Genomic DNA, 25,428 nt, shown 5'->3' on the forward strand with positions numbered 1-25,428 from the left:
AGAAATTCAAGAAAGACTAGCCTTGGGGTGCCTGGGTGGCTCAGTGGGTTAAAGCCTCTGCCTTCAGCTCAGGTCATGATCCCAGGGTCTTGGGATCAAGCCCCGCATCGGGCTCTCTGCTCAGTGGGGAGCCTGCTTCCTCCTCTCTCTCTGCCTGCCTCTCTGCCTACTTGTGATCTCTGTCAAATAAATAAATAAAATATAAAAAAAAAAAAAGAAAGAAAGAAAGACTAGCCTTTTGTGTGTCTTGGTCTCTGGTCTCTTGAAGTAATCCCCTCGCCCACCCCACCATCTGCACTCACACTGCTCTCCAGAACAGCTCTGGGCAGCAGGGGAGTGCTGGATTGGGAACCCTCTCTCCCCTGCACTGCAGATGGCACCCCTCCTAGCAGGCTCGACCCCTCTGGCAGGCAGGATTTCCACAACCCCAACTTCAGCTTGGTCTTCAAGGATGTCTAGGCTACCTCAGCAGGCCAGGGTCTTGTCACCACCTCCGAGTTAGTCCCCTTTCCTCCTCACTGAGCTGACCAGGGTGTGGCTGGGGTGAGCTTCAATTTCTTTACCTGGCATTACTATTCCCTCCAGCCTGAGGCCACAACTTGTTCTCCCCTCTTCAGGAAGCGGAATCCCATTCCTGTACATGGGGCTTAGCCAGTAAGTACCCTAAATGCTGGTTTCTCCAACCACCCAGCAGGCTGCCACGGACTCTAGAGCCGCGCTGACAGAACTTTCTACAGCGACGGAAATGTTCCGTATCTGCACCATTCAAGGCAGTTGCTACTCATCACATTTGGCTATTGAGCACTTGAAATATGCTTACTGTGAGCAAGGAATTGAATTTTTAACTTTATTTACTTTTAATTAATTTAAATTTAAATGGCCATATGTGACCACTGGGTATGAGATCAGACAACAGAGCTCAGGGATCTGCTGGCAGCCGGGTGGGAGCTCCCTAACCTCCTGACCTTCATCCAGTCCTATTCTCCCACTGCACACAAGGGCTCCGGCTTCTTCTCCATCCCCGCCAGCACGACCACCAAACCAACAGCCCTGACTGTTTCAGTACACCCGCCCACACCCCGGGGGGGCAACAGGTGCACTCCGAGAAGTCTGGCAACACATCTCAGGGGAAAAAAACACAGAGGGAGAGACCACAGAGATAAGCCCGGCCTGTGAGCCTGCAAACAACTACACAAACAGGAAGGATGGACGAGGGCCCTGCTTTCTCCTTTTAAATCTGAATAAATAACTTGCTTGGATGGAATTTGGTCATAATTTCACCACTAGAGTAAGAGGGCCCAAATCATGTAAAACAAGATTTAAGAGTCACAGGAGACAGGAAAAGGAGGATAATGATAAAATGTTTTACAGAAACTAAAACAGCAAAGCAATGAGGACTATCTGATGAGATAAAATTCACGGGGCTATAATATCAAGGCATTAATTGTCATTTCATGGAAAAAATCTTTTTAAAAGAAGTAACCCTTGTGAAGATAGGCAGAGTAGCTAGCAGAAGGAAAATCCTTTGTTTTGGGGCAGGTATGTCCTTTTAAAAAGCCACGGTTGGTCAATTATCTTACAACATAACCACCACCTTGGATTGAAAAAAATCAGTATGCATCCAGGCAATCACTTTCTGCACCTCCTGCTACTGAACAGGCGGCGAGTTTTCATGACTCAGTTAGCTCTCAACTTAAAATAGTAGGCAGCCTCTATTTTTAATTGGGATATTTATTTATAATAAAGTGCAATGCTATTTCAAATTGTCTTAGAGAATCTGCAAAAAAACAGACTAAGAGTCAAATATAAATGGCATAATATTAAAATGTTTTAATTCTTTGGTCCGGTAATCTCACCATGATCATTTTTGGGCAGTATGATTCTAAAGAAAAAACTCTCTACCTCAAGATGTTTGCAAGCATCGTAATCTAAAATGGCAAAAATTTAAACAACTGACACAAATTAAACGTTCTACAAAGAAGGAAGCGATTATATATCCACTCTGTTCAGGTTCTACACTTGTCATTGCTCTGGAGAAGCTGCTCGTCAAGGTCACCGATGACTTCCATGGTGCTACAGTCAGCCCTCATTGTACTTACCCCTCATCAGCACTTAACACAGATGATCACTCTCCCTCTTGAGAAACGTTTTATGCACTTGGCCTCACTTAACTCCCCTCACGTAACCAAGAGCTCATAGAAAAGCAAACTCTGAGGCTTCCCCCCAAGGGCCCTGCAGGCACAAGGCTCAGAGGCAGCTTATACTAGTTCTACCCACCCATTACCTGCTGCTCAAGTTGGAGACAGAAGCCAACCCGAGCCGCACTGGGCTCCGGTGCCTACCACAGACTCACCCTCAGCTTTCCCCATCCATAAAATCAGACTAGACACATGTAACTAATTAATAATGGCCAGAAATCCAATAAACATTCAGTGGGGGCTTCGAGAATTAAATATGTGTATGTCAGTTTCACCCAACTGTGTCTGACCTGGATTATGAAAACTAGTTGCATTTCCTCACCGTGGAGCAATTGAGGAAAACATCCCAGAAGTAAGCCTGGGAAGGGAAGGATGCAAACGAAGGAGGCAGTATTTGGCACAGGTGATTCACAACGAGGATGAGTAACTAGAGGAGGAAGTAGGCTCAAAGAGAAGAGTCATGCGATGTGAAACTTCTGTTCCCACTCCCTCTGAGTTTTAGAAACGAGTCAATTAGTAGCAAGCCACCCAGATGTTTCATCCTGGGAAAGCCAAGAGCCTGATGAAGGAGTTCTAGGCCACAATGACTCCACAGTAAGAAAGGGTTATCAAGTATGGAGCCAAGGGCCTAGATGTCCAGAGAGCTGGGTTGTAGGGTTATCCCAACTGAAGCCACATTAAAAAGCACAGTAACAGCAAGCACTTAAGTAATACTTATTACGTGCCTCATATCATCCAACACATTACATATATTAACTCAATTAACTTTCACAAGCAGATACTATTGGTTTCGGTTACTAAGCGGCAGAGCTACTTTCAAACCGAGACAGTGTTGTTCCAGGGCTCTCAATCCTTATGCAATACATAACAAGATCTTTAAACACCAACTCCCCAGTCATCAGAGAAAAGTTACACAGTGTTCGCAAGGCCACAGCATGGATAGCCAGTTCAGGAAGCGACTCTTGCATTACTGGAAACACAATATCCCCTTCCGTCTCCACTGGGCACATGGATCACTACAGAAATTCAGACAAAAGCTGCAGGGTCCTCAGATGGAAGTACAAAAACCAATTACCAAGTTAGTGAATAAATACTGGTAGGCATTTTGCAAGGCACACTGGAAAAAAACAAATCTCTATAAAAAAAATCAACTGAAAAAGGTTTGCTGCTGCTTGTAAACAAATTTTGATCAACTACATTACCAGGGACTGAAATTAATCTCCAAAGTTAATGAAGAGCTGGGATATGCGGCTGCTCCTAGACAGGGAGTAATGTGGGATAGGAACAAGCAAGGCCCACAGAAGAGGCCTCGTCAGCAGGACCAGAAGAGGAATCCAGATCAAAGGGACACAGTCTGTTCTCTTATTCACCTGCTCAGGGTTCCTGTGACCCCTCTGGAACTCTGTATACCTACAGAGAGAACTAATCATTTCCAACTAATCTTTAGGCATTTGTCCAACAAAATCCTATGTATGTACAAAATCGCTTATAAACAAGAAAGTAGGGGCGCCTGGGTGGCTAAGTCATTAAGCATCTGCCTTCTGCTCAGGTCATGATCCTGGGGTCCTGGGATCGAGCCCCAGGTTGGGCTCCCTGCTCAGCAGGGATTCTGCTTCTCCCTCTTCTACTCTCCCTGCTTGTGTTCCCTCTCTCGCTGTGTCTCTCTCTGTCAAATAAATAAATAAAATCTTTAAAAATTAAAAAAAAAAACAAGGAAGTAACTGTAGTATTGTTTCTAATTATAAAATTTAAAAATAATCTAAAAGTACATCAACAGGGACTAGTTAAATAAATCAAATACTGTACAATGAAGTACTCTATAGCTTTAAAAAAAAATTAGCCATCCCTAAACACACTGATTTGAAATTACCAGCAGACATATTATTAAGTGAAGCAAAAAATAAACAAGGTGCAGAACTTTCCCATGGAGCTGAGCACTTGGTAACAGGGGATGAGGGTAAGAAGACTTATCTTCTATGTCTATTCTTTTATATTTTCTGAATTTTGTACCATGTGGAGACAAATAAGACAAGAAAACCCAAAAAAATAAGTCTTAATGAGTTTCACCGTTGTGGTAAATCTATACACATTGACAGCTAAATGTCTATCACAAAGTTAAGTGGGGAGAAAAAGCAAATGTAGAGTTTAATCCCATTTATACTAAAATAATTTTTGTTGTGTGTTGGGGTATGTCTATTCATTAATGGACAGAAAAAGACCTAAAATGAAACACCAATCTATTTACAGTGCTCATCCCTGAAGAGCGGAGTAGAATTGGGGTAGGAAAGAAGGAATGAAGGAATTTGTGCACTGATTACCATTAAAAATCTGCATTTTTAAGATTTTTCTAATTGACCGCCCATAACTTTCTGAATACTGTGTTCCTTATCTCTAAAAGTTGTATGTCATTTTTCAAATATGCAAGGTCACTTTTTACAGTTTCCTGCAGGTATTTTCAGGCCTGTCTTTTGTTTCTTTCAACATGGTTAGCATACATTTTTTATGCTAGTGTCTGGTAAGTCCAACACCTGAAGTCTTTGAGAGCCTACTTTTGCTGTCTCTTGTTTTTGCTCGTTCTCACTCACTGCACCTTGTTTTCTTTGTGCTTAGTTATTTTTGTTTGTGCACTGTTCATTGTCCTTGAAAGTTACTTGTGAGAACATTCAACTAAGTTCCCACAAGGTTTGTGGATCCCCCAGATGCCCTAATCCTGGTAAAGAGTGTGGCTCCTGAGTCAGGCAGTCCAAGTTCGGGTCCAGCTCCCCAGTCAGGGCTGTGCCTTAGGCCCCACTGTCCTCACCTGTAAGGTATGGAATCGTACCTCCTTCTGGGCTTGTAGGAGATAAGATAGTACATACAGTAAGGCACTCAGCACATGCCCGTCAAAGGTGAAACTTCTTGAAATCATGGAAATTACTATAACAATAACATTTTAGAATAAGGATGTGACCCAAGGAGATGGCAGCGAGAATACAGGAAGAGGGAGGGTGGGTAAGAGAGAATAACCAGGAATGGGGTCTCTCCCTAAGTAGCCTCTAAGCTCTGTAGGGACCAGAGCACTTCTCACAGGTGACTTAGTCTGTGGTGGGTATTAATAAAAATGTTGAGAACGTAAGAAATAAGTTAAAGGGACTGCGTGATAAAGAATGTGCCCCCCAGGCTCTCCGGGACTCCAGGCTTACTGCCCTGATGGTGACTGCCCACAGAGAGGCTACTACTCAGCCACAGGGGCCCAAATTTGCCACCAGAGAAAGAGCCTGGCTCCCTGGAATTCACTGGCGCCCCGCCCCCACAGAGTGGAGACGTATAGGGACAATGAGGCAGAAAGAGCTAGCTGGGTCCTTGCAGAACAGCTGCAACGACACCTCTAATCGCCTTCTGTCTACAATTCTTGCTCATGTTTGTGTCTTGCATTAACACGAATGCTCATGCCAGGCTCCCAGCACTCCTGGACCTTCACCGATCCATTATTTGCTCACCGAGTGGCTTGTACCCACCCCGGTGCCCCACTGAACACCCTTTTAGGGTCCTCGTAACCTTCACAAGAGCAGCAGACATAATCCCAACCCCAGGCCTGTGATTAATGGCAATGCAAAAGGAGTGTGCAGACAGTGGAGAAAACACAGAGGTAAATCTCACAGAATAAAAATCTCATTTTCTAAAACACAAAGAACAGTGATCCAGCAACCGATCGACATTTAAGTCAGGGGCAAACAGCCTAACATCCACTCTCTCTGCTGGGTTAGTGTCTCCCCAACATGATTCCCCTGCACATAGTTTGGGTTTTTTCCCTTTAAGTCTATTACTTATTCTTCCCAGCCCTCTGCTGCAGTACACCAGGACTGTCGTTCTCGATGCTGATAAGGCCGGGAGGCCAGGTAACCACTGGGCTTCTTGTCTGAGGTCAGCAGCAGACCTGGGGACATTTAGTCAGGTCGGTCTCTGGAACAGAGGCTGCCACCAATATCGGGGACATCAGTCAACAGCTCAGCAAGGGAGAGGGCGGATGAGGAAAGGATGACGACAGCTGAGGGAATTAGTGTCGTGTTAGACACAGCTCCAGGGAAGGGACAAGGAAAGTGCTTTTTAAAAGCCTCACATCTTTATTTCTTTTTTTTTTAAAGATTTTATTTATTTATTTATTTGAGAGAGAGGGGTGGGGAGCATTAGCAGGCAGAGTGGCAGAGAGAAGCAGGCTCCACATGAGCAGGGTACCCGCCGAGGGGCTCGATCCCAAGACCCCAGGATCATGACCTAAGCCAAAGGCAGAAGCTTAACTGACTAAGCCAGTCAGACACCCCTAAAAGCCTCACATTTTTATTTCTTTTTTTTTTTTAAGATTTTATTTATTTGACAGAGATATCACGACTAGGCAGAGAGACAGGCAGAGAGAGAGGGGGAAACAGGGCTCCCCACTGAGCAGAGAGTAGGATGCGGGGCTCAATCCCAAGACCCTGGGATCATGACTCGAGCTGAAGGCAGAGGCTTAACCCACTGAGCCACCCAGGCACCCCATATTTTTATTTCTAATAGAACTTGGAATTTGCTGCACACAGTGAATGTTCTAGAAAACTGTCATCACCTTCAGCAAATGTGGTATGGACCTGTGGCTAAACGGCCAGCACACACATACGTTCCCCGATCACACACCCTGGCATCTCTCCATTCTGCTCCATTCTGCTTAGGAGGACTGCTGGCTGGCCAGGACAAGGAAGAATGAGCAGGTCCTGATAGTCAGGGTGGTCATGCCAGAACCTGGCTGATGGCGAGCAGGAACTAGGGTCTCCCTGGTTGCTTAGGCTACCTGACAATCTCCTTCCTACCCTCAGCATCTTTTACAAGGCCAGCTGAACTAGCCTGACTTGTGGCTACTCTGGTGACCCTGCGGCCCTGTAGCCAGGTTGGAAACTCAGGGGCAGACAGTGATTCAACATCTACAAGGCTTCCCAAAGGTACTGAGGCCACTTTCAGGTACTGTCATGGGAGAGAAGCACTCAGAGTCCCAACTAGGGACAGTTTCTAAAGCAGCTTGCCATGAATCACCTCAATCGTGCGGCTCACCTCAGCACCAGTTTTTGTCCCCAGTTGGTCAGGAAAGAGAGGCAAAGGGAGAGAGGACCCATGGATTAAAAGAGACTCAGGAAACACTCACACGTCATGGGTGGGCATATAAAATGGCACAGCCACTCTGGAAAAGTTGGGCAATTTCTTATAAAATGGAATGTGGAACTCTAAAACCCAGCTACTGGACTTTCTGGCATTTACTCCAGAAAAATAAAAATTTATGGTCACATAGATACTGGTACCCAATGTCACGGCCACTTTAATCACAATAACCAAAAACTAGAAACAACCCAGATATCCTTAAATAAGCAAATGATTTAACTGTGGTATATCCAGACCATGAAGTACTACTCAGCAATAAAAAGGAATAGATTATCGATATAGGCAATAACTGAATGATCTCCAGAGAATTGTGTAGAGTGAAAAAAGGCTAGTCCAAAAAGGTCACATACTTTATGATTCTATTTATATAACGTTCTTGAAACAGCAAAAATATAGATGCAGATAGCCATGGAAAACAGATCAGTGGTTGCCAAAGGTTGGTGGGGGTGTGGCTACACATGGGTCACATGAGAGATCCTTGTGATGGAAATGTTCTGTATCTTCACTGATCAATGTTGACATACTGGTTGCTACATTGTATTAGTCTTGCAAGATGGCACCTTTGGGGAAAAGTGGGGAAAAGATCTCTATACTATTTCCCACAACTGCATGTTAATCCATTTCAAAATTAAAGTTCAGCAGTGCCTGGGTGGCTCAGTAAGCCTTCGCTCAAGTCATGATCCTGGGGTCCTAGGACCGAATCCTGCATCAGTCTCCCTGCTCAGCACAGACCCTGCTTCTACCTCTCCCTCTCTCTCAAATAAACAAAATTTTTTAAAAATTAAAGTTTAATTTACAAAAAGAGAGAGCAAGAGAGAAAGAAAGACTTAAGAGACATACAGCCCTTGCCTGGATCCTAGTTTGAACACACCAATAAAAACACATTTCAAGGCATTTCCTCACATGAAATGTGAGCACAGAAGAATGTGAATGCTGCTTGGATACGAGATGAGAGTAAGGAATTACGACTAATTTTGCTCAATTTGGTAAAGATACTGTGTTTATGGTAAGAGTACTTACCTGTCTGAGATACTTATCAAAGTATTTGAGAATAAAATATCATAATAATATCATGTTTGAAAAACACTGGGCTGAGGGAGAAAGACAGTAGGTGGGAGGAGAGAGAAAATAAGACAGGCCCTGAGTTGATAACTGTTGAAGCTGAGTGATGGATACACAGGAATTCATTACACCAGTCTCTCTACTTATATATATATTTGAAAATAATAAAAGGTAGAAGAGTAATTTTTAAAAAGTCCCAGGGTGCCTAGTTGGTGTGATTGGTTAAATATCTGACCCTTGATTTCGAATCAGGTCATAATCTCAGGATCATGAGATCAAGCCCTACAACAGGCTCCTCCATCTGATTGAGATTCTCTCTCACTTTCCCTCTGCCCATCCCGCTCATGCTCTCTCTCTTTCTCTAAAATAAATAAATAACTCTTTAAAAAAAAAAAAAAAGTCCCAGAGAGGACGCTCAGTACCTTAAGGCCACAACACCAGTAGGAGAAATGGGACTTTAACCCAGGTCTTCAGACTCATTTAGCAGAGGCTGAGCCAGCCTATCTCTGGAAGGCCCATCGAGGTCAGGGCCCACAACTGAGCCAGTGAGAAGCTGGCCCAGCAGACTTTCAGAGAGCACAGGTCTCAGGAATGCCTGGAGGGCCAGCCCTGTGAGCCCCAAGTTGTCCCTCTCTAACCAGTATATGAGATGCTAAGCAGCCTTGCACACAGGTGACCAGGGCTGTGATGGAGGCCACCAGGACCTAGGAGACTCAGCCTTCATTAGAGATGCCACATGTCAGGCTGAGCGGGAGGCTTAAGGAAACAGCCAATCCTGCCCTTCTTCAACTGAAGATATGGGGGTTCTCAGAAGCCATACAAAGTGAAGAGTGCCAGAGCCATTCCATATTCCACTCTATGGAAAAAAGATAGGCCTTGCTCAAATACCACAAACACAAGTTCCTCAGCCAAAGGTGCCCCTTCTTTGCACTCCCACAGCTCTGGGCTCATATGCCCCTGTATCAGTTATCTCCTATTGCACGACAAAGTTAACCTCAAACTTAGCAGCTGAATACAACAAACATTTCTTATTTCCCAGTCCCGGAGACATGGCTTAGCCAGATGCTACTGGCTCGTAGGCTGCCATTGTCTCCCAGTTCATTGGTAAGGCTGCTGGTGGGCCTCAGGTCCTCTTGACTATTGGCCAGAGATGTCAATTCCTTCCCATGCAGGCCGCTCCACTGGGCAGCTCCTAACCTGGCAGCTGGCTTCCTCCAGAGCCTGGGCTCAGAGAGAGAAGAAAGGTATCCAAGATGGAAGCCATAGTGTCTTATGACATCATCTCAAAGTTGTTCTGCCACCGCTTTGCCATCTTCCATTCTCGAGAAGGACATCAATGAGCCCGGCCCATGCTCAATGAAGGGCACGAACACTAGGAGATGGGGCTCCCTGAGAGCCACCTGAGAGGCTGCCTACAACACACTCCAGGATGGATGATCATGGTAGGTCAGGAATTTCTCATTCTCCCACTAGAAAATGAAGTCCTGAGAGCAAAACCCCCATCAGATCTCCCTCTTCTGTCCTCCCCTCCAATGAGAGGGGTCAATGACTGCTATGTATGTGAGGGCACAATCATGGGCTGGCCCACTTCCCACAGCCCTGCCAGAGAGGTGCCATGTGGTCCCACCTGCTGTGGTCCCAGCTGAATGGATGAACAGCAACAACAACAAAAATCAACAATTTATGGCCTCTAGACTGTCCCAAAGAGTCTCTTGCAGAATCTAAAATGGAAAATACTTCCCCTGCCTGATATGGGGAAGTCGGGACAAACCAAAGCCCCATGCAAGCTTCAGTTCTGTGGGAACAGAAAAGAGCACATTTTTTAAAAGCAGCTATAGAGAGGATAAAATGTAGAAGTGCAGACAGAAACAAAGATACCATGAGAGAGAGGGAAAGAGAAAGAGTCACCAAAACTGACAGGTCCCCAGGACTGCCCCAAGTTTCATGCCTCCCACTCCCAGTGATCCCATGATAACCCCTTTTCTTGTGTTGACTCAAAAGAGCCTCACTTTCTCCTAAGGGAAGGAGAAGGGAAAGAAGAGAATGGGGAGGAGGAAGTAAGGAAGGAGGGCATCTAGAGGTCACATCCAGTCAGGACCAGAAGGCTTGCAAGAGGGAGGTCACTTGAGGTGAACGACCTCAGTCAGAAGCTCGCTGTTGCCCCAGGCACTGAGAGCTCCCTGCACTTCACAGTTCTGTGACTAATGACTCCAATGGACAAACTTTATTATGTGATAGATGATGCTTTAAAAAAAAAACAAAAAACAATATTGTATCTCACTACCCCAGCTCAACGCAGACGGGAAACCATGACCCACTTCTTCCCACAGGCCCATACACCTCTCAAGGAGCAGTTATGTCCCAGAGCCTCGGATGTGAGTGAGATGCGGACAGGAACCGGGCAAGCCTATTTAAGGAGTCAGCCCTGAACCAAGGCAGGAAGCTGATACGAGGGAGAGCAGTGGAAAAGCAGAGGCTGAAGTTACGGGGAGGCCTGTGCTAGCTGCCTGAAAGAGCATCCTGTCCTCAGAACACCACACCCTCCCCGCCAGCCTGAGTCTATTCACTTAGTGGAATCCCTTGGCTGCTGAGAGTTCCTATCCACACCTTATGGGAATCATCCTCACCTACCACCCCCAAAGCCTTTCAGATTTTTTTTTTAAGATTTTGTTTATTGATTTGACAGACAGAGGTCACAAGTAGGTAGAGGCAGGCAGAGTGAGAGAGGGGAAGAAGGCTCCCTGCTGAGCAGAGAGCCTGATGCGGGGCTTGATCCCAGGACCCTGAGATCATGACCTGAGCCGAAGGCAGAGGCTTAACCCACTGAGCCACCCAGGCGCCCTGCCTTTCAGATTTTATAAAAAGTTAGATTTTATTTAAAAAAAAAAAAATCCAAGATGGTTAACCAACAGGCCCTGGTCACCAGCAAGCACACACACTGCTTGAGTCGAGAGATGGGAGTGCTCTCCTGCCAGGGGGTCCCCACACAAAGGTAGGCCAGAGAGGAGAGGCACACCTCATGCCAGCCCCGAAGGGGCTTGTCCAGTACACTGGACTAAGGGACTTGGGACCTCACACCCCTGAAGAGGCCTCTGCCCAGGCTGAGACCCGGGTTGCCCAGCACAGCCCTCACCCAGAACACGGATTTCCTTCTGTGGCAGACGATGCCCTTCCCCTCTTCAGCCCTCAAATCCTCAGCCTTCAAGGCTGGCACAAACCTGCCTCATCTTCCTCAGTGAAGCCTGCCCTCTGAACTCTGACGGAACTGACAGTATCTGGTCTGCTCTCCAGGCACGATCCACACGATCTCCCTTCAGCCCAGGCCCAGTGCTGCAGACCCCGACCCTTAGTCTATGAGCGTCCACCCGCGTGGTCTCTCCCCAAACCAGAAGGTGAGCTCTGCAAGGGCAAGGCAGCAGCACCCACCCCAGTGCCCTGCCTGTGGTGGGGGGCAGCCAACCCTCCACAGGGGATGAGATGCCTAAAGAAAGGGCCGCTTGACCTCCTGACAACAAACACTGCCTCATGCCTTTGCCTGGTCGCCAACAATTTCCAAGAGGATCTTGAAAGCTTTAAAAAAGACAGAATCTAATAGAGGGGACAAAAATGGAAGATATTCCTGTTCCAAATCAGCTTGGCAACTATTTTCATCAGCTTACAAAGAGCTTCTGGCATCAGTAGAAAGTGGTCTAGATCACATGACTATTTTTAGCACTTTATGACAGATCTGCTCGGCTGTCCCTCTTCAGAGTAAGGGGACTCGAATGTCTCAAGTTTGCTCCATGGGAGCTGCCAGAAAATAGTTTTTGCTAGAATCACTGGACACATATTTATAACCTTGGTTCAGTATTTGCTCAGATGTTTTCACTCAGGCAAGTTCCCCGTATCTGTTTCTCCTTTTGCTTCTTCCACACAAGAACTCCTGCAGGTCACGCCACACTGAGCCCTGGCATTCGGGGCACCACATCGGATACCCCAGGAAATCAGCATCCACTGGATCTCCTCAAGGCTTTGGGGACCCATCAAGAAACAGTTGTCCAGAAAATTCAAGCTCTTAGTGGTGACTGACCCACAAGAAACATCCAGTTTCTAGACATTTTACTGGAGGCCGCTGGATTTCACCCCCAGGTGGTGTGAAAGGGGCTTCAGTAAAATCGGTAAGGCTCCGGCATACTGAGGCCATCCACAAAACACACTCGTTCAAGATCTAAGCCTGAGAAAAATTCACTCATTTAATTCACGAAACAAATATTTATAGAATATATGTGTGCTTGACATCTTCTAGGCTATGAACACGACAGTGAACAAAAATGTCCTGCCCTCACGGAGCCTACATTTAGGTGGAGGAAAGAGACCATCAAAAAAAAATAAAGAAAGTAAAGTACATTGTCTAGCAGATGGTGATAAGGACTATGAAGAAAAATAAAGAAAAATAAAGTAGGACATGGGCACTCTAGAGGACAGGAGAATAATTTTACATGGGAGGGTCAGGGATGCCTCATTGAGGAGGTGACATGCAGACAAAGATCTGAAGAAGGTGAGGGAGCAGGCCCTGGCGGTTTCCACGGGGAGGGTGGTTCGGGCAGAAGCTGGCAAAGATGCCGGCAAGTGAACAGAGCAGAGCTCGCTGTCTGCTGAGCTGACCTCATGGCTCACGAGGCCTTCAGGCCCAGCGGGCATCACAAGCAACAGAAAGACAGGGAGCCATGGGCTATGAGCCTGGGACAGGCAGTCCCCAGGTAACACTCCCACCGAAAGCTCCTGAACAATGATAAAACCGCCAGACTGCAGTCCGTGGCCCGAGCTGGCCAGTCTGTGTGCTGGATCCTTATCCAATCCCTCAGTCTTCAGGTAAGGAGCTACCATTTGGGCGGGAAAAAGCCTCGCCCGCAGGCTGATGGAAAGATGGTGACTCCGTTAGAACTTCTAGTCAGCTATAACTGGTGTTGCCTCTTGGGGCCGCACAAAACACGCCTGCTTCCCTCTCTCCAGGACAGCCCTTCACAAAACGGCATGTCTTCTCTGGTGTGGAGGACCCAGTTCCTTCAACAGTTGATTTTGAGATCCCTTGGCCACCTTCAGGGTCACCCCCTCTGAAACACTCCCATTTGTCATTGCCGTGAGGGTGCTCTGCTTGCAGAGGGGCACCAGACATGAATCTCCCTCCTTCCCAACAGCTCTGTCCCCGGGGTCTCCGCCATGATTCACGATTCCTTAATCCTTCTGGGTCTGAGGTAAACATTGAGTAATACACTCAAGGAGGGAATCACAGTCCAACGTCCAACCAATAAAGTAGTGACTAATTAAAATGCCATACCCGATGACACGGCCTGCTGGCCATGCTGCAGGGAGAGGAGGAAACACTGACAGGACGGCCTCCACCCCCGCAGAGAAAGCCTCACACAGATGTGTAGTTATTACCCTTATTTGAGGGCAGCACTTCTTAAAGTGAGGTCATGCAACAGCCCTGTCTCAGATCGTGAACGGGTATTCCTCCAAATGTGTTCGGTAATAAGCTGTACTTGAAAAAGAATGCTAGGTTGGAGCAAGCTACATTTTTTCTTTTTACTTCAGGACTCAGAGCTTCAGAGTTTGCTGGTACGTACCTGGGCCTCCAAGAGGAAAAGCATGGATACCACGTGTGCTGAGGCACAAGGACACTTCACGCACATCTCTGCCTGCCTTTGTCACAACTCCACCACATGTGTACAACCATCACCCCTACTCTCCATGCAAAGCCTCAGCACCTCCAACAGATCACTGCCTGTACTCGGTGTTGTTCTGGCCAGAGAACTCAGAGACAGCCCAGTGACCCCCACTCCTGAGGAGGTGTCTGAGACACAGAGACAGAGGAACAGCACGTCAGGAAGTCAAGGACCAATTTATTATTAGCTGGGTGTGATGGAGAATTCTCTGGCAAGCCAGGCTGGAGAATACAGCTGAAGCCCAAAGTCTCGGTAGGACCCGCTCTCCTCCTGCTTAAGGAAGCATGAGGGGCCTTCCTCACCCCATCCTGCTGAGGCAGCCCTGTCCCAGCTCACCTCTCCTGCCTCAAGAATGGGAATAAAACTCCACAGGAAAGGAAAGCCACACTCATATATGTGACCTTTTACACAAGGACCATGTCCACTGGTAAACAGGGTCCTGGAATCAGATTCTGTTTTGCCTTCCTCTGGGGAGCAATCAGGGAAGGGGGCAGCTCTCCTTCTCCCCGATACCTGATAGCTAAGATGGCAGGGGGTAGGGTGAGAACTCACTGCCAGGGTGGCAGACCTGTATCCACGCTAAATCACCCCCATCTGTCCTCAGGCCACTCTACCCCAAAGTAAACAGAACCCAGAGAGCTAACTGTGGATACAGGCACATGCTGGCCAGCACTTTTCACATTAAGGATTTTAGAGACTGGAAAACCATTTAAAACAGTATCAATGAGTTTAGTAGCCCCTTATTTCTGTTTCCTTCTGATATTGAGGTAGATGGGGGGAGGGTAGAGAAGAGGCCAAAATTCGCACTCCTTCTCCTCCAAACCCCAGGTTCCAGAATGCATGAACATCTCCCTACAGAACCCTTCCCACTAGATGCATGTCTGCCTTGCTGACGGATAACTAGACATTGACTAACGATTTCCAATTTGGTTTTGAAATTATGAAGTTCCACAATCCAGCCTTTGAAAACCTTCTCTACCTTAGAAAACTGCCATGTATAAAGAGTAGAGAGCATTAAAGACCTTCCATGGTAATAAGTAAAGATATAAAAGCACAGAACAATCCAAACTGAATATGGCTTTTACTACATTTGCCAAATTTCACTTAAGAAAAAAACAATGCAATTTTAAAGGCATTCCTCTGAAGGTTGTACACCAACCCCAGCATTTCAAAGTGTGAATGAATGATTGATGAATGAAAGGAGAGCTGCCAGCCTGCAGGTCCCCACTCTGGTTTTGTCCCAGGCTATAGGCTTTCTAGCCCTGCCTCCATTCCTTCTCACATGGACCTGTGAACCTGGGCTGAGCAGCACTTGAACACAAATTACCCAAGTTCTGCACCAGCCTTTCCTGTCCAGTGCCACACTGGTCCAAAGCAGACCCAAGACTGTCCTCCAAAGAGTCCAGTCATCTGCCTCCAACCTCCGGACCATGAGGCCCCAGAGACAGACTGCTGAAACAAGGACCCCCAGGGTGATGGCACCCATGATGCCAGAAGAAGGGGGGCTGGGAGGCCTGGGTCCACCCCTGATTCCAAACCAGCCAGCTTTGTCCTGATTTCCTATGACAGAAAACATTGCTGGCTTCAAGGAGGTGACACTGGGGCAGAGGAGGCTGGGCCCCAAGTCTCACATTTTCCAGGAATTTGAAACACGTGCCCTTGCCTGGTCTTCCTGCACACACTAGTCTCCTCAGGAAACACGAGCAGGATGGGGCTACAGTGGTCATGACAATGCTAGGACTGTGCAGATTTCAGCCCCGATTCTGGGAGCTAATGGAAAAGTTCTTCTGGCGGGTAAGGGAGAGGAAACGTTTTCAGTGGCATCACTCCATTTCCAGCTCACAGTAACCCTGAGAGGAAGGCCAGTCAGACATGGCCCTTGGAGACAAGAGGAGACATGCCTTGTCCAGGATCATGCAGAAAATGTCCATATCCCCTATCAGAAGCTCTTCCCAGAAGGCAAAAACTGTGTGGTCTAAGAGCCTGAGAGTCCCTCCAGCCCCACGCCACTGGTGCTGTTTGCAGGCATGCCTCCTCATCGCCACCCAAAGGGCCAATAGCTCCTGGGCGCTCGCCATGGGCCAGGCACAGGGCTGAGCACTGTTACAGGTACTGTCTTGGCAATCCTCTGAGGCAAGTCCTGTACCATCCCCATTTTACAGCCAGGGAAGCTGAACTCCAGCAAGGTGGCAATTTAAGTGTTCAAAACCCACTGCATATACTAACCTGCTGAACTCTCATAACCACCCCGTGAGATATGAACTGTTATCTCATTTTATAGAGGAGAAAACCACAGACATAGACAGTTCAGTAACTTGGCCAGAGTCACATAACAGGCCAGTGACGGTGCTGCTGGGGACACAGGAACAGTGGCCCCTGGCCCATGTTTCCAACCACCGTCCCACATGGCTTCTTTCAAGTAACTTCCTTTCAAGTAACTTCCTTTGTTAGCAAATCTAGTGAGTCAGAGAGCAGCAACCTGCACCCAGCTCAGTCTGACCCCGAGCCCGAACTCCTTTTCTCTGATACCCCTTTAGGCCTGCTTCAGACCTGCCTGGCAAAGTGTTCCCTGCACACACTGGGCCTGGAAGTCGAGGAAAGCTCGGACATGATCATCTCTTGACCAGCACAGTAGAGTGGGGCCTACCCTCTGGAATGGGGAAGCAGTCTTTCCGAGTCTCTGGGCTCCCATGGACCATGGCTGGCACTATGAGGAGGCAGACGTCACCAGCAGGACGTGGGATGGAGCCCAAGCGATGGACACATACCCTCTGAAAAGTGGCCATCGCTAAAGCACAGGCTGAGGCAAATGAGAGGAACTTCACAGTCGAGAAATCAAACAAGTACTAGCTCAGCAAAGGAGATCAAGGCCAACATCAACAGTAATAAATCACATACTCTAGATATGCTGCAACATGTTATTGATACAACAGGATGAAAATGGCACTTTACCACTGTGTTCTTCCCAAAAAGTCATAACTCCCGTCTAGTGATGAGAAAAACACCCAACAAATCCCAACAGAGGGACACTCTATTAAATATCTGACTGGTACTCTTCAAAACTGTCAAGGTCATCAAAAACAATAAGGCAAGTTGTAGAAAATTCCCTGGCCAAGAGAAGTCTAAGGAGACATGACAACTGAATGTAACATGGGATCGTGGAACAGGAAAGGACATTAGGTTAAAACTAAGGCACACTGAAAAAAGTGTGGGCTTTAGTTAGTAATAATGTATTGATATTGGTTTATTAATTGTAACCAACATACCATACTAAGGTTATATGCTAATAATGGGGAAAGCTGGGTATGGAGTGCATACCAACTCTCTGTACTAGCTTCATCATTTTTCTATAAATCTCAAACTTGTAAAAAATCCGACACTTGGATAAAAACATATAGGGAGGCAGACGTAGAGAAGCTACAAAGGCCCAAAGTGCCAAAGGCCCAAGAGGATTCTGTGAACCTAGAGTGTAGACATGCACAAGCACGCACACACACTCGTGCAAATATCTGGAGGGCTGGACACCGAACAGAAAACTGTGGAACACACAGAAAGCAGACACCCACACTGCCGACATGGCCAGCACGCTCCTGACTTGTGTCCAGAAGAGTATGTGCCCCAGGGACACTCAGAGGACACCGGGGTGCAGGGGACAGAGCAGCTGAGAGAGCCCAACACCTGCTCTGACTAGCTGGGGAAACCGAGGCTGGGAGAGAAGTGGCGTTGGACAACCTAGGTCCTAATCTCTTAGTCACTGGGTGACTTTGCTGAAATGCCCTCCCTTTTCTGGGCTTCATGCTATCCAAATGTAAAATGGGCCTATTCAATTACTGTTTCTGCACAGAACTGTGAGGGTGTTAGACCGAGGGATGACCAATACCTGCTCCCCACAACACAGTATCATCGTCCCTGAGGGATGCACAGTCACACACCACCGGGACAACAGAACGCCCTGCTCCACCTCTGACAGGACAACCAACCAGACCACCTCTATCCTGCACAGTCCTCTCCACCTAACTTGGCACTAGGTTTCTCCTGCTGGCAAGTGTGGGGGACAGGTGTTGGCGATCTGGACAGCCAGAGGGGTATCTGACCTGGTGTTTCTTCAGGTGTACAGTCATAATCATCACCATCATCGTCATCAACATATCACTGTTCAATATTTTTCCACACTGACCTCCCCTCACAATAGCCTGGAAGCAAGGAAGAAAGGGTCAAGTTACCCCCAGTGCACAGATGAGGAAAGCCAGGCTGGAGAGGGCTATGATGTGGGGCACCTGAGCTTGAATGCTCCCTCACGCCCAAGTCCCTCCTCACAACGGAGCCAAAAGCTCTGCTGTCTCTACAGAGTTGTCTGCCTTCTCAGCTTGACTGAGTTTTGCCTCACTTGAAGCAGAACTGAGTATTCTCTGCTCACCCCAAAGCCCCAGGCATAGGGCTGGGAGCATCTTTCTCAATTCAGTGTTCAGAGTAGAGCAATCAGATGGGGCTAATTTACACTAAAGTGTGAAGGACTGCCAGGCAAGCAGTACTGTGACAGGACTATCTGCATGGTTTTGCAGTTTACAACCTCCTAACTGAGCTCCAAATGGAAGACTATCTGCTTTGCCTACTCTCATAATTCTACTTCCTCTTGTTCTGGACCCATGAAGCTGTTAAAAGCTGCCACTTAGGTCCTCACTGGCCTTAGAGCGGCCAGGACAATGTCAGTGTCATAAATTCCGTGGCCTTCGGGCTCTCATGCAAAGGCTGGGGATGCCTGCCAGGGTTTACCTTTCATGTGTACAATATGCTTGGTACACACAGTTACACGTTCACACACACATACACATGGGGACACTCGAGCCTAGCTGCTGCTTAAGGCCAGGGAGTCCGCATGTGGGTCTCTCACAGCCCAGCCCACACTCAGTAAGGGGAGGAAGCTGGACCCCACTACCTCCCACAGTGATCCACTCCCCATCTCAGACACATCAGCCTTCCAAAAGCACAAGTCTGGTCAGGTTCCTCCATGTCAAGAATGCCCACAAAAGTCTCCCATGGACAAGGGCCAGCCCCTCAGCCTGGCATCTAAGCTTCCATGGCACATGCCAGCCTCTTTCACCCAACTTCTTTGCCACTACTTTCCAACACGGGCTTTGATACAGTCATCAAAACAGGCAGTGTGCCATTTCTCAAAGGCACACCGTAACTTCCCAACTGCCTCACCTGCTCACTACCCATTTCAAACAATGACCCTTCACCCACCCTTCAAAGCCCACCTCAAGTACCACCTCCTCCGTGAAGCCCTCCTCCTTCATGCCAGATGGCTGGAAGTCATCCCCTTGTGAAACTCTCAGCACTGTGTGTGGCTTTCTCTTGTGGTTTTCTTTCTTTTTTAAAAGATTTTATTTATTTGAGGGAAAGAGAATACGAGCAGTGGGGAGGAGCAGAGGGAGAGAGAAGCAGACTCCCTGCCAAGCAGGGAGCCTGATGCAGGGCTGCATCCCAGGACCACAGGATCATCATTAGTGCTGAAGGCAGACACCTTACCAATGAGCCCCCCGGGCACCCCTCTCCCTTGTGGCTTTCTTGATGTCCCACCCTAATGGCCAGACCATGCAAACCATCCCACTGCCATGAGCCCACAAAGCAGGAGCCTGGAGAGCATCTCCGAGACACCACAGTGGCCAGCACCAAACCACGCACACACTAGACCCTCGGCAAAGCAGGTCTATTGGCAAAGGGTTGACCCCAGGACAGAAGAACCTTCCAAGAGAGACTTCTAGGGCGTTGGGGCAGCCTTAACGACTGCTGACTATGTGGGCACCTGCCCTCCCTGCCCAGGGAGAACACCACAACCACAGGCCAGGCGTCGTGGCTAAGGCTCGGTGATGCCTATTTTTATGGCCCCTATTGCTCAGCTGGAGCCAACAGCTCCTTGGAGCCGCACAACACAGGAGAGGGAAGCCAGAGGGCCCTGAGGGGCTGTTTTTCGCTCCCTCCAGCTCCAGTTGGGCAAAAAATGTTTTCTTTTCCATTGCATAAAGATGCTTCCAACGATGGCAAACCTAACGGCACTAAGATGAGGAGAGAAAAGCCCCGTGGGTGTGAGTGAGGAGCAGAGTGGCTGCCTGTCGGTGGCAGGACGGGCCAGCCAGCCACACGTGACCCTAACAAAAGGCAACCAGAAGGAAAATGAGCTCTGACCAAAATCGGAGCCAGCACGTTTGGCAGGCAGGACCCCTTGGTCCTCACTCTACAGACACGGTCTAGGTGGTGCTGCTTCAAGAGAGACGGTCAGAGCAAAACACACGGGGTTAACCACTGACCCAGCCAGGCCCTCTCCACAGGGCTGCAGCAAGGAGCCAAGATGAGGAGAGAGGAAACCAGGTTTTGTAAGCTTTGCGGGGCTACATGGGTGTGGGAGGCTAGCCCCGCAGGTCTGGCTGTCAGAATGAGCATGGGACAGATCACCAGAACCAGGCCAGGAGGCCCAGCATGCCTTCTGACTTAGAGCAGTGCCCCGATTTCAGCTCCTTGCTTCCTGCCTTGGCGAGGGGACAGGAACTGTGCTGACACTTGTATGTGGCTGCCGGAGGTCCCCCTGAGAGGCCAACAGCAGTGAGCAGAGAAAATCGTGCAGACCCTCTCATGTGCAGGCTGGTGACCCAGGGACAGGGGGCAACTGACACAGGATGGCTTTGTAAGGACCACCTCTGGCCCAGTGAACCCAGCCATGGGGAGTTACCATAAGGAAAAAATCCTAATTAGAGAAAATTATATTTATATATTTGGATATTAATCACAGTATAATTTATGACTGTAAAACAAAACAAAACAAAACAAAAAACAAAAAAACCCCACAAAGTGCCAGGTAACTGAGAACAGGGAAATGATAAAGTGAACTGGGGTTCATCTACTTGATGGAAGCATTCAGAAAATTTTCCAAGACTGTGACCACACAGAAAATGGTGATGAGTCACATTAATTGAGAATGTCATGACATGGCTTTCCTTGCACCATTTCTTTCATCCTTTGAGCTTAATGTCCAAGTTCATATTGTGATATGCACGGAAAGACAGAGAATGTTTTAATACATGGCATAAGTCTTACTTCATCTAAGTTTTTAAAAAGCTATATGCTGGGAACGTATTAGGAGGTAACGAAGGAGTTCGTGTTTATGTAGTAGTAGAAGGATAACTTTTTCTATTCTTATGTAGTTTTCAGATATTCTTTTATGAAGGTTACATTTAAAATAGAATAAGTAAATAGGGGGCCTGGGTGGCTCAGTCAGTTAAGCATCTGCCTTCAGCTCATGTCATGATCCCAGGGTCCCGGGATTGAGCCCCCACATCAGGCTCTCTGCTCAGTGGGGAGCCTGCTTCTCCCTCTCCCTCTGCGCCTGCCTGTGCTTTCTCTCACTCATGCTCACACTTGCTCTGTCACTCTCGAATAAATAAAGTCTTAAAATAAAATAAGATAGAATAAGTAAACATATCTTCAGGGTGGTTCAGGTGCAGAAGGGTGAGCCCACTGCTCCAAGAGTGGGTGGAGAGGACAGGCTTGCACACAGAGAACTAACTGGGATGTCTGCGGCAAGCATCAGACAGGACCTCCTGAGATGTAACTCGGCAGAATGTAAGCTGTTCTGACCCAGCCTACCTGGGTGGGACCAAGGACTTGTGACCCACCCCACTCCCTTCTCACTTTCCTACAGAAAGAAGAACTCTGTGAAAGAAACAAAATAACTAAAATAGCAAAAACACACCAATTGTACAAGGACAAAACCGTCAACAAAGCACAAAACACTGATTTCTAAGATTTAAAAAAAAAAAAAAAAAAAAAAGAATACCAAAAAGTAAAGAGCCAGGACAGACTCAAGGCAGCATGAAGGGTGCATGAAAACAAAGCATCCTTCCAAACCTCACAGGATGTGCCAAAGGACCTGGCCGGTAGGAGTTTCTCAGGCTGCCAAGTGCTGTGTGGCGGCCAGACCGCTCAGCAGAGACACCCAGCCCCACAGGAACTCCAGGACTGCTGGCTTTGTGTTATGGCCGTCAGATTTTAGTAACTCTCAGGAACTCTCTTCATAGGAAGTGGACTTTGGGCACAACACACTGTCATTTGCCTGAAGAACCCAAGAGAGGATTCAGTGTTTGTGCACCTCCCCTCCTTCCCCACAGGACACAGGCCCCTCAGGGGCATGAACCGCACTTGGAGGGACACCAGCATCTGATCTACTGCAAAGACAGCAAAGCTCTGGCCACAGCCTCATCCCAGCAGGCACTGCCCACCCCTCCCGGGGATAAGACCAGGCTTCAAGGCAGGGCAGAGAGCAGAGGGACGGCAGTCTGGGGGCTCCCTAACTCTCGTCATCTGCCTGGTTCCCCCTGGCGCTGCGAGGCACAGCCAGCTTCTCTGCCTTCACCAGCCCCAGGGAGCTGTGTTTCCCCTCCCTCTGGGGGCCCCAAAGCATGGCCTGGCCTGGAGTTTAGCCCATGCTGGGAAGTGACCTACCAGCTGATGAGGGAGGAGGGAGGGAAGGGAGGCAGTGAGGGGAAGTCGGGCACAGCTCCTCCCAGATCTCCTGCTGTCCCTCATGGGTCCTTCCCTCACAGCATTTCGCTGAACTAATCATGCATGCAGGACAAGACTGGCCGGATCCTGAAGGCCCCTCTCACCAAGATGCTTCAAATGAGTTTAATCATGGAGTCCTCTGACCACATAGAATCCTGTTTCAAAGCTTCATCCATGCAGTAATCAGGAAGGACTGCTGGATGCGGGGGAGGGGTAGGAGCAAGGGGTAGAATAAAGGTAGAACCCCTCTTCCCTCAGCTCCCCAGGACCGCCAAAACCCACAGGGGGATTCCTGTAGGCCGGGGCTCTTCCAAATACAAGCCAAATAGCTCACTAGATCAGCACCCTTCAGCTTCTCATTTGGTAGGTGGGGAAACTGAGGCCTGGAGAGGCTAAGTGGCTCAGCAAAGGCACACAAGTGGTTAGTAGCAGGGCTGGGACTAGCACCATGTCTGCCTCCCCCTAGAACCCAGGACAGCAGGAACACCCTCCTTCCATCTGCATTCCCCATGGTACCAGCGCCAGTCCTACCCAGAGGGACCACTCGCGGCACTCTGGAGGGGACAGAGCAGCTGCTGTTTAGAGAAGCGGGCCTCCAACTCAGTCTGACTGGGGCCCAAATCCCAGCCCTGCCGCTTAAAGGGCTGTCTGACCCTGGCCAAGCCCACCCCTCGGTCTCCCAGCTATGACGGCACAGCGCTGGGGGCAGAATCGGTGAACTCACAGACTGCACAAATGCTAGCTCTTCCCCCGCGCCGCCCTCTCTCCTTCAGACCCCGCCCTGCTCAGCAAATCTCCCTGAGCCCTGGCCTTCCAGCAAGAGAATATTCAGAGGCCTCCATGGTTCGGGGACTTGCCTCGCAGAGACAGAGTCGCAGCCACAGCGCACAGGCTAACATTCCCTGTGGCGTCCAGGGACACCATACTGCCAAGGGGAACCCAGTTCAACCTGAATTCCCAGCTAACAGGCCCCTTCCAACACCGGGGCTCCTGACCTCTCTTTCACTTCTGGTCTGCTGGGCTGGAGCAGCAGGTCTCCTCCAAATGGCCTAGCTGTCCCCTGGGGGATCAGGTTCTTCCTGGTCTGACTGTTGGAAACCCCAAAACAGTCACAGTTCAGGTCCCAGCTACCCCAAGAGCCCCGAACTCCTCTCCACACCCCTAAAAGGCTCAGGTCATGGTTCACCATGGCCTGAAACTGGGAGGAATATCCAGCCCCCCAGAATTAATCAAGGATAGCTAGGAGGAAGAGAACCCAGCAGCTTGGGACACCCCACTAACAAGAAACCTCCAAGGGTTCTAATCCAAGGATGACCAGACTTGCCAGCATTTCCACACAAGTCTGACCTATCATGGACCAGACAATCAATCTCTTCTGGCCCAGAAGGACCAAAGCCCAGAAAATCCTCTGGTTGTGCATCAAAGTTTCAGAAAATTCTGAGTTATGGCACACCTGGGTAGCTCAGTCATTAAGCGTCTGCCTTCAGCTCAGGTCATAATCAGGGTCCTGGGATTGAGGTCCCTCCCGCATGGGGCTCTCTGCTCAGCGGGAAGCCTGCTTCTCCCTCTCCCACTCTCCCTGCTTATATTCCCTCTCTCGCGCTCTCTCTCTCTCTCTCTCTCTCTCTCTGTGTCAAATAAATTTTTAAAATCTTTAAAAAAAAAAAAAAAAAAAAAACCTCTGAGTTCTAATTTGCACCTCTCACATGTAGATTGGATATCTTAAAGTCAGATAAGTCCAGGTACAAACTATAGAATGGGATCACAGATCTGAACGGAAATTCCCCTAGCCTAACCTGCCACTTTACAGATAGATGAGCAAACTGAGTCCTGGGGGTTGGGGTGTGTGCAGGCGCTAGGTCAAGCCTGGAGCCCAGATGCCCTGCTTGAGTCTGGGGACAGCACACTGCACAAGTCCCACTGTCCTCGTGAGTGGGGCACAGCAGCTGTGCCCCCCAGGGCCATGTCCTTGAGTCTTTGGGCAGAGAGCTATGACACAAAGGCTGTAACTGGCCCTCTCCCTCGTGTCTCAGTGGAGCTCTTCTCCCTGATTCAGGGCACCAGCCGCTTTGGAGCCAGGGGAAGAGACACGAAAGTCCGAAACCAGGGCTAGGGGCCTGCGTCCAGGTTACCTTTGGGCATAATCTGGTGCATGGCGACCGAGAGGAAGAAGATGGAGTCGCTGTAGTAGGTCCCCGAGCCAGCACTGAAGTGCTTCTGCATGGCCTCCACCACTGGGAAGAGCTTGTCCGTCAGCACACCCACGTCGTGGAAGACAACCTGCAGCAGGACACGAGGAAACCGCAGGAGTGAGCAGACCCACGGAGACCCCCAGCATACGCCCCTCCAGGGCCACGGGTAGCACGGCCCAGGCTGGAGCTATGGAAATGAGGAACCACAGGGAGTCGGCTAAGGCTTGCCTGTAAGGACAGGGCCCCGTGGGTGAGAGCTGTGTCCCCATGCATGTCGGGGGTGCGCACAGTGGAAGAGGTGTGGGAGCCCTCCCCAGTCTGCTTTCTGCTTCTGAACTCCAAACCAGGCCACCTGGAAACTGAAGCCACATGCCAATGTCTGGCACTGAGATTCAGGCCGGGCGGCTGGTGCTGGCCAGGCATCGCCACTCCCAGGGGCCACTCCATGTGTCCAATGCCCCACCTTCCCGTCCACCAGTGTGGACAGGGAGAGGACCCCCAGAAGATGGCCGTGGAACACAGAGTGTCACAGCGGACTCATGCAACAAT

The 25,428-nt window shown here is 48.8% G+C and overlaps 1 protein-coding gene across 1 annotated transcript in view; it reads right to left on the minus strand.

Moving 5' to 3' along the window:
• XXYLT1 (xyloside xylosyltransferase 1) overlaps positions 1–25,428 on the minus strand; it is a 156,577-nt gene that overhangs the window by 104,453 nt on the left and 26,696 nt on the right. The window contains exon 2 of the mRNA XM_032869292.1: positions 24,820–24,967. Coding sequence (XP_032725183.1) covers positions 24,820–24,967 — 148 coding nt within the window. The remainder of the gene's footprint in view (positions 1–24,819; positions 24,968–25,428) is intronic.

The sequence above is a fragment of the Lontra canadensis genome, unplaced genomic scaffold (assembly GCF_010015895.1).
Source record: "Lontra canadensis isolate GAN:19392208 unplaced genomic scaffold, GSC_riverotter_1.0 scaffold38, whole genome shotgun sequence".
NCBI lineage: Eukaryota > Metazoa > Chordata > Mammalia > Carnivora > Mustelidae > Lontra > Lontra canadensis.